The 10,000-nt window shown below is 38.7% G+C and overlaps 2 protein-coding genes across 4 annotated transcripts in view; one reads left to right on the top strand and one right to left on the bottom strand.

Moving 5' to 3' along the window:
- LOC138004164 (fibrillin-2-like) overlaps positions 1-10,000 on the bottom strand; it is a 205,059-nt gene that overhangs the window by 74,763 nt on the left and 120,296 nt on the right. The gene's annotated exons all lie outside the window — the stretch shown is intronic.
- LOC138004166 (stimulated by retinoic acid gene 6 protein-like) overlaps positions 1-10,000 on the top strand; it is an 87,343-nt gene that overhangs the window by 11,914 nt on the left and 65,429 nt on the right. For all 3 annotated transcript variants that reach the window (XM_068850590.1, XM_068850591.1, XM_068850589.1), the window contains exons 3-6: positions 3,394-3,479; positions 4,459-4,610; positions 5,247-5,367; positions 8,303-8,351. In XM_068850590.1, the coding sequence (XP_068706691.1) occupies positions 3,394-3,479; positions 4,459-4,610; positions 5,247-5,367; positions 8,303-8,351 (408 nt within the window). The remainder of the gene's footprint in view (positions 1-3,393; positions 3,480-4,458; positions 4,611-5,246; positions 5,368-8,302; positions 8,352-10,000) is intronic.

Here is a 10,000-nt window from a genome sequence, read left to right as displayed (position 1 = left end):
TGTGCGAATTCAACACAAAGATCACAATCGCGCAACTCTCAGAGGTTGACCATTGTTTCTGGAAAATCAAAAATTTACTCTCCAAGACAAGGTTATTTATCACCAGGTAATTCCATCGTTTTGGTAATAGCAGCTACTTTATTATTCATCAGCGTCACAATCTTTTGCCGATTTTGGGGGTCATTTTGTTGAAACTCAAGCACGCTTCCAACAGACCTGTTTATTTTCGTGACTAATGCGTTACCACAAAAATTCTCCCCGTATCACATTTCAACACATGTATGCAAATTTGCTAAGCTCGAAAATTACACAACATGATAAATTTACAAAAGCTAGAAATTTCACAGAAATATTTTCCAGCGAAACATTTATTGAAACAAGCAACATATTTGCTATAAGAGGCAAGAAACCCTTCCTATTTCAGTTGCGTGCGTGCAAGCGAAACAAACAATCACAAAGCATATGCAATTAAATAAATTTCTGACAGTTCACATTCAACCCTTTTCGAAAGAACCTTGACCGTAAATAATAAAGCACAAAAGAGACAACAAGCTTTCATTCAAGTAATTTTTCACTGTCACATTTCCAAATATTTTACACCTTTGCTGAGTTGAGTACAAAATACCGGTAAATGTAAATTGTCAGACAACTAAGATGCGACTTGAGTAAACACTGTGATGCATTCTTGTTGGCGTTCGATTCCTTCAATGTTAATTTGTTAAATCATAGTTAGTAACTATGGTTAAATCCATAAAAAAATTGCTGTTTGATTTCCGTGTTTTATATAATACCAAGTTAGTAAAATATTAGAAACAAAGCTCACTTGATATCCAAAGGCGAAAAATGAAATTGTTGTCGAAGACCATTACTAGTCTCTTACAATCCAGATATTTATTTTTCAGCGCTGTCTTGCTCATACAATTGACGATCCATTCTTGAGCTCCATGAGGGTATATTTTGTTTAAAGATCCACTAAAACGCCATTCACGTCAATGACTTATTAGTGAAATTTCCAATTGTTATACTGGAAGACTGTGCAGAGTTGAGAACAGGTAAATACAAATCTGACAAATAGCGAGACAACTGAGATAACAGATCCACTATATGGATTCCTTATCTGTCTTTGTTGAACCCACACTGAGTTACCAGAGAACTGTTCATTTGGTTTGAGTGTTGTACAAAACACCACGCTTGGCAAAATGTTAGGAAGACTGCTCACTTTGATTACGGCTCGACGGGCGACAGATTGTTGTCGAAGTCCATTACTCGTCGCTTCTAACATTCGACCGCCTGTCCTGTCCAGTATCCAATTCGCTTGCCATTATTGAGCTTCATTAGGGTACATTTTGTTCAAAGATCCCCTAAAACGCCCTTCGCCTTACATGACTTTCGACGCCATTGCCGGTTAAGTTAATCGTTCTACTGTGTCCACCAGAGAAATCTACGCATTTCCCACTACCCTCTCGATCCTAAGAAAATACGCGTAGAAGGCTCTATGCACAAAGACACCACTTAGCAGGGGAGTGACAGGCAGGACTTTTACCGACACGGAAAAAAATAAAAAAAAAAAAAAGAAAACGAAAAATAAAAAAACGACGAAATTAAAGACAGATTCCGACTGGGTTGGCAACCCAGTAACCAGTGAGTCTTTGACGTCATTTTCTCCTCGACCCAGCTCTCTGAAGATTTTAAAGTTAATAATAGCGCACCAATAAATAACAAAATTCCAATTAAAATAAACAGGTGTCTTTTTAAAATCAGAGCTTAAAAATTGGGTCACTTAGTGTTTAGTTAACATATTTTTGAAATCCAAAAAAAAAAAAAAAAAAAATTTTTTTTCGGTCGTAGTGGCACTTAATAAAAGTACTAATAAAATAACAACGGTGATTAGTGTTAGGTCTGGGCCTTAGGTCACAACTTGGAGCTTAAAAATCACATAATTCTCTTCTGGTTATAGTTTTCTCAAGTCATCGATTTTTATAACAGCTTCTCTCTTCAAGTTTCGCCAACATAGAGTGATTACTTGGTGATGCAGGCTTCTATACGCGTTAGGCGCGTGAGCCTCTGACAACTTTTTGCCAGTAAAGCAAACACTTCTAAAAACCACAAATAATGAATGGGGGTTTCGTGAACTTTGAGACTCTTTAAATCTGTTGCAAAATGGCGGATTTTACGCTGATAATTAACAAATAGATTTCATGTTACCGCGTGTCCGTTCAATAAATAGATCACACATGGCGTAAAGCTGTGGTAAGATATATTATATGATAAAGATGTATTATCAGGAGCTCATAACCAGGAGGGAGCCTACAACTCCAATACTAAGTCTATGTAACGGCATTTTCACTGATCAAGCTATTTTTAGACGAGTTTTTAAGTACAATTGGGCTCTCACGAATGACCATTCCCAATCCAAGGAGTGTTAATGTCTTATGCAAGACTTGTCATCAGCTGGAAAGGTCTTGTTTTGCCGGAAAATCAAGCTAAATATAAGTCGGTCTGTAGAAACACAATTCTAAAATTACAACTGGTTCTCATACTTCACTGAAACACAACTCCGACTGAGCAGGTGTCGAACTTATGACCCTCACATAGTAAGTTCGGATGCTCTACCACTAAGGCACAGGAACTCGCATGCGCAGGATTAAAAAAAAAAAAACCTTCACGTGACAAACGACCTGTACACTCATAGGCTGGTTAACTAATCAAGAATTTAAAATTAAGATTTAGTTGTTAAACGTATCAACATAATCATTGTATCAAGTGAAGCTCTATGATCATTGTAATTTATTGCTAACAACTCGTTGTAGCAAATTAGCAAAGGCCATTTATTGCACCTTGCATTTAGTACATGTGGTGGTTTTGTTCCCTCTCACACAACGATTACTATTCATTTGAAGACACCCTCTTTAGGAATACACTCTTCCAGTAGAGATTTAAGTTTATGTATGTTTATGACCTGACTCAGTCGATAAGTGTTTTATCATATTGTCTCTTTGGATCATTTAAGAGAACTGAGAATCGATGATGCAATTTGTACAAAAGAAAGCTTTGAATTTCCACAGAAAATGATCTAATATGATATTTCCATGTTCCGTCGGTTGACTTGACGAAATCCTTTAATAAACATATACCTATTTTTACCATGCGGTTTTTTTCAGCTCCGGTCTTTCTCATGCGTACGGCCCTCATTCGGGGATTTTCTCACTAGTCAATAGTGAGAAAATCCCCGTATGAAGGCCTCGAACGTGCTTTCATTAAGTAAATGAAAGCACGTTCGAGGCCGTACGGGTTATATGATAAGCGGTATAGTATAATTTATACTTTTATACACGAATAGCTCTTTATTTACTCATTGATTTACTTCTATTTTTATGTTATTATTTTTTGTAGCTTGCTTTCATTTTTATACTGGCCAGCCTTGAGCGGCGCAAAGCATTCAAACTTGAATTCTGCGATGGACGACCTGGGCTGCCAGTGTAAGTGGCAATATATTCAGGTCAACTTTAAAATTGAAAAAAAAATTTGCAGACGCGTCTGGATCAAGGATGTGAGCACGGCGAAAGAGTAGAAAGACCAACAACAAACGTGGAAACTGTAACAAAGATATACCGATCACGTAACGTCAATGTTATGGTACCATGTGAAACATCGTTTATGCAGTCATTATTGTGACGTAATAAGTTACCTTGACAATGAGAAATCCCAGCAAAAACACCCTATATTTTAGCTTTAGTTGCTCATATCTCAAAAACAAACCCGGAGACCCCATTTTTATTGCTGCCATCAGAAGGCCGAGATGAAGCTTTCTGCAAAGTTAAAAAGAAAAAAATTCTGTATTGCAGAATTAACCTAACCCTAACCTTTGCAGAGACTTTGATCTTGGCCATCTGATCACTTTCCAGAAATAAAAAGTGGGGGTCACGGTGTTTATTTTTGAGATGTGTGCAACGAAAGGCAAAATGAAGGGTGTTATTACAGGGCTTTCCCGTTGCCACCGTGACTTATTACGTCACACTAATGACTGTATCTTATTCAGCAATAATTGGTGTTTCTTATGGTACCATAACATTGCTAACACCTGTTACAGTGTTGTAGTGCGAAACCTTCTAATAAGAACCTTACTTGAAAGCTTTGAAACCGGCTTGAGCCACCTGAAACCCATGACGTTGAACCTGCGATTGCTCTGCACTGCTGTATCAACTGAGCTATCAAGCCAATTGAGATTGTGTGTCAATCGCTTGTGTGTCAATTGCACGATTATGTCGATTATCGGTTCGAGCCTCCAACTCTCATGTACTAGTTCAAACTATATGAACATTTGTTACATTTCATGTATTGTATAGCGAGATAATCTGTGTTTTTTTCTTGTACCCGTGGTGATGCCGTAACATGCAACCACCCATATGACTGCAGCTCCTTATTTCTTAGTTTTTGCTAAATTCGCTTTCTTTACAGACCGGTCAACTTTTTCAGTAAACACAACAGATACACCATTGCTGTAACCTTCGGAGCTACTGCCATTACCTGCACAAACCTGTTTGCAAAAGCCTTCCTAGGAGTTGATATTCCTGGAATCATTCCCTGGTCTACCTCGCCATGGTTAAAGGGTAACTATTGGATTTTCGATACATTTTCTTTTAATTTGTAACTTTAAACTGATGAAGTGTAATGACGAAAAGTGCAATTTCTAGATGTCGCCAAAAATGCTCGATTGTTGAAGATAGGGTCCAAGTATCTTTGATTGACACTTCAGTTGCATGTGGTCAGGAATTTGAATGAACTTGTGGCATAAGTGTAGCGAGGGACGTTTAAAATCGTAGTAAAACAAATTTCCGTGTTTGTAACCTGTGATTTTGTCAGGCAACATTTGATTAAAAGGAGGCATCTTCGACTGATATCGATGATTGCGAGATGTTGCGAGATATTGTGGATGATGAAAAGTGTACAAGGTGTCATTAGCTTTTTAATCGGTTTTCACTTACTTACCTAAACTTCTGTATCATGAAGAAATTAAATCCTTTGTTTTCTCAAAGCTTTAAATATTCATATTTTGGATGAAAAAAAGGAAGCAGAGAAACGACTGGAACGGAAAGAAAAGATCTTCCCTTGACTTAGCCGATTTCATTATTGCTACCTTTTCGGTGTGGAAGTGTTCGCAGACAAGATTGTTGTAGCAAAGAACTTTTTATTAGAGAGTATAACGAGCAATTTTTCTCAGCCTTCATTTGTTTGTTTGTTTCTAGTCGTGGAGGGTCTGATACTCGTCCTTGTGTATGGAATACTCTTTTACCCGTTTTTTGCCTGCCTTGCAACAGATCACAGGCTGATAGGAGCTGTCCTGGGATTTATTTATGGAGCTATAAGGTTGGATAATCTCAAACATAAGCGTTGCACATGCGCTAGGTTTTCATTTGACGTCACTATCTCAAAGAAAAAAAAAAGACTGGATCGACCAACTTTTGTTTGAAGTGAAGGGCAAGAAAATCGCGGCTGTCATCTTGTTGGGACCACCTTAAGACCTCAGTGAAAGAATTCATATTTGAGTAATGCAGTTGTATTGGACATAGTATGACCTGCGAGGCATCCTGGTCAATCGCGATCCAGTCATTGTCTAATGATGAGGAAGGATTACGTTATTGCAAACGTTGGCCGTGTAGTACTTATATTTGAACAGACTTAAGTGATTAGAATGTAATGTGAAGTGCTAGGTTTCTACCCCATATGAACCATGTGAGCGTTTGCCCTACTGATGGAAATGGGCCCACACAAGGACAGAGAAAAACCTTGACCAGGGAGGGAATTGAACCCACGACCTTCGCGTTAGATCACCGCTGCTCTACCGACTGAGCTGCAAGGTCAGACGGGAGCAGGCTGTGGAAACGTAAGATGTTAAAGTCACGGCAATGGACATGTACTACTACAAGGAAGGATTACGTTTTTGCAAACGTTGGCCGTGTAGCACTGATATTTGAACAGACTTAACTGATTAGAGTGTAATGTGAAGTGCGAAGTTTCCTTCCTGACCTTGTAGTTCAGTCGGTACAGCAGCGGTGGTCTAACCCGAAGGTCGTGGAAGTTCAATTCCCACCCTGGTCAGAGTTTTTCTCTGTCTTTGTGTGGGCTCATTTCCATCAGTAGGGCTAATGGTCACGTGGTTCATATGGGGTAGAAACATAGCACTTCACGTTACACTCTAATCAGTTAAGATTGCCTAACGATTGCCAATTTATTAACCCTTAGGGCTTAAGGTGGTTCCCTAGAGTACTTGCAAATACCCTCACTGCAGAGCTCGAGTTACAAAAGGAAACCTACACTATCGGACAAAATTGTTGAAACACTTTACAATACCTTGCCCTCCCACAATAGGGCCGTTTGTACGAGAGAAAATAAGCCGCGGCTTACTCTGGCCGCGGCGTACATAATACGCGAAAGGAACTATTTATTCGAGTATAAACTCCCTGGCCTGGATAAGCCGCGGCTTGAGAAAGCCGTGAACGTAGATTTTGTACCATTTATACGGGGTGTTCGCGTCTTATGTAAGCCTCGGTCAGAGTAAGCCACGGCTTATTTTCTCCCGTATAAACGGCCCTAATGTTTTTTGGCAAATGGGTCGGGAACTCGCGTTCAAACAACATTGTGAGGAGGAGAGCAGGCCTTGGAAGTGCTCAGATCTGTATAGTCATGTACTGTCCCAAGGAATTTTGTTACATACTGTAGTTCATTTCTCTTAAAGTTTCTCCTGTAGAGATGTACCAGTATGGGTACCGATATAATATCTTATTTTTGGGTGTCAACTTTTGGATTATGGCCGTTATCGTGGCAACATCACATCTAATGACAGGCCGATATATTCTTATTTTTGGCCTAAATTCCTTAATCTTTATACTTTTCTTTTCCTTTTGCCTGACATTTTGAAGTGATAAAAAGTCGAGGTCGTTCAGACGGTTCTGCCAATATTGTGTAATTTGTCACTTTCCTTAATATATTCGATTAGCTCTGACAGATTTTAACAAATATAGGGTAATTGATAGGAACTGAGTGTGGCTAGAACTGAGCTAATTCTTAAAAAAAAAATTGAAGGGAACGCTAGAAAATTAGAAATTAATTTTACAGATTTGGTCACGCTGACGTCACAAAAATCAGAAAGACAAGAGCGATTCAGGCTTTACGCGCCATACTAGTGCTCAGCTTGCGCGCGGCCCTTAAACTCTTGGAAGCCTCCGTAAGGACGTTCGCGCCCATTGCTACTGCGCTTTTTTTCGGGCATGTCACGCCCACGTCAAGCATCGCAGACCACGAAAGTAAACACCATACTAAAGGCGCAAACATTTTCCACAAGAATGGAACGTGAAAGCGTGTGGCATCATGGGATAGCTGTGGACACAGGTCTTCTCGGAAATGTCACGGAATGACGTGACAGTGCGAATATACCATCGGCTTTGAGAAGTTCGCAGCGATTTTACTCTCTTGAATGCTCGGTGACCCCGATTTTTCTTCGTAGATCACGTTCTTATCTGATTTTGTCCATTAAAAAAAATAAAATAAAATAAAAAATCTGTGCGTGAGAAGTTACAAATATTTCGCCTTTTATGCTCTCGTGCTACCGAAGTTTTCTTTCTTAGACTAATATGCATCGTTTTTCAAGGTCTATTTCAGCTCAGAAAAAGACATCAGCTGCAAAGGTTAATTTAGTTATATTACTTATGTTGAATTGAGTACGTTTACCTGATCTAATTTTCACTAATATAGCTTTTTTATTGCTGACAGTTGTAAGCTAAGATCGTCTTAAAGTAACGCAATCTTCTGAAAGTGCACCTCATGATCTCGAAAACGAGCACGGTGACCCCCCATGTTTTTTGCCTTTTGGCAAAAGTAGATCATTACCTTTCTGCGTGGCAAGTTTAAATAAAATCTGTACGTGGGAACATTTTGGGCGCGAACGTTCTTAAGTTGTTGTGCGTGTGACATTCAGTAGATAAAATTTGATTGGCTAAATTGCAGGACAAAAATTGTTGCTTGAAATCGGGTTAGCATGTGCTTTTGTTTGGAGGAGGAATACGACTTCCCGAAAAACGACTGCCTTGGACGTTAGCAAACACTGAGCTTGCCTTTGATTCGTAGCATTCTGTCACAGACGAAGAAAACGACAACGAATACCAATATTAACTAAACGAATATTCACTAAAAGCTAATTTTGTTCTCCTACGCATATTCTCAAAGTGACACCTAAATGTGCTTGTGCTTGCGTCACTATTGAAAACCAGCTTTAATTGTTTGATTTTTTAAAATTATTTGACAGAGTCTCGTTTGGATTTGGTATCGCTTTCCAGTGTGGCAGTTCGTTCAGTGTGAGTTTAAACTTCACCTACATTTGTCTACATCTACATATTGTCCTTTTAAGTTAGGGCTGTTTGTGCCGCGGTGTAACTATACAACATATGTCCTTTTTAAGACATCAGTACCAGGTCATCCATTTTTTTTGGGAAGTCACTGTAAGTGCACTACACACTATGTCACCGGGTTGTAAGAGTGTACGAGAGTAAGTCCGTGGTGCCAATAGGCCCGCAGCGCGTGCATAAATCACGAAAATAAACAGCTCTGTTGGAAGCGCGCTTTAGTTTCAACAAAATGAGCCCCCAAATCGGCAAGAATTTCTGACGCTTATGAATAATAAAGCAGCTGCTATTTCTAAAATGATGGAAATATCTGGTGATAAATAACCTCGGAGTCCTCTAGGAGAGTAAATTTTCGACTTTACAGAAACAATGGTCAACCTCAAGAGATGAGCGATGGTGATCTTACTTTTGAATTTGCATTCTTTTCAATCATTATAACACTTAAAAGAAGAAAAAAAAAACCAAAAAAAACTGAAAAACTAAGTAACAAAAACAAAAATCCGGTGTCTTGCCTATCATGTTGACCCAGATGTATCTTTTGTTTCGCGAGTAAACATGCAAGGTAACTTGATCACGGTGCCCGCTGAATTCGATGTCACTTTCGATTTTGCAATTAATTTGTGCAGCTAAAAGTACAATAGAAAACTTGAACGTAGCAAAAATCTCCCAAAATGTTTTTCGCTGGTGGGAACGTTTTATGTTTTCGGCTCAAAATTTCGCAAATTTTGTTGCTGATAGCAAATATTTTATTCTCGATTGACACTTCCTGAAAACTTTCTTTTGCTCTCCCTAAACACTGTGTATCAATATTTATTTAATTTTGCATTAGTATTTGTTTTGCATAAAGCAGGCTAAAAAAAATCTGTACCTTGCTTGGTTCGCATTTCTGAGCGTTGAAATAGAATTTTCGGTCATATGTTTTTGACGGCAAGTCGTAGATTTTGAGGTACCTCATCCAAATACTAACTCCGCCGGACAGAGATTAACTTCAGTGAACTTTTGCCTTAGAAAGCTGTCAAACGCTCAGAGTGCACAGTGGTAAGGAAAGTTGAAAACGATCAACATGTCAGCCTCGAAGGCAATTTATGTTTCTCGATTCCCTTTTTTTTCTTCAATCTTTCAAGATTTAGTATTTTACTAGTAACCACATGTCTTCCTAGGGGGCTATTCACCTAAGACATCTACCTTGGCACTATAATGATATACGGTACCAAAACAATATCGTGTACTATTAGAGCTACGTATTACACAAAGATAACTTGATATGGAAAGCCACAACTTTCTTATGTAATCTTTATTCTTTTGGTCTTGAAGTTTTGCCTTGATGTTTTGGAGTTTTGTCATGGTGTACTGTGCCAACATTTTTATATGGTGTGGTTTTGTCATTATGTGATGAAGTTTTGTCATTATGTGACAAGATTTGACGGTTGCGTGTTGTATTTCCTTCATGATAAGTTGAGGTCTTCTTTTGATGACGTGCTGTGTTTATAATCACATAAAGGGAGATCATAAAATAACCTCACCACGTAAAATGTAAACAAAGCACGTCAAATGATGGAAACACAATCGTAATCATCAAACTTCACATAACGACAAAACCT

The sequence above is a fragment of the Montipora foliosa genome, chromosome 5 (genome assembly GCF_036669935.1).
Source record: "Montipora foliosa isolate CH-2021 chromosome 5, ASM3666993v2, whole genome shotgun sequence".
Lineage (NCBI taxonomy): Eukaryota > Metazoa > Cnidaria > Anthozoa > Scleractinia > Acroporidae > Montipora > Montipora foliosa.
Note: the sequence above shows the minus strand (reverse complement) of the source record. Positions and strands in the feature narration are given on the sequence as shown.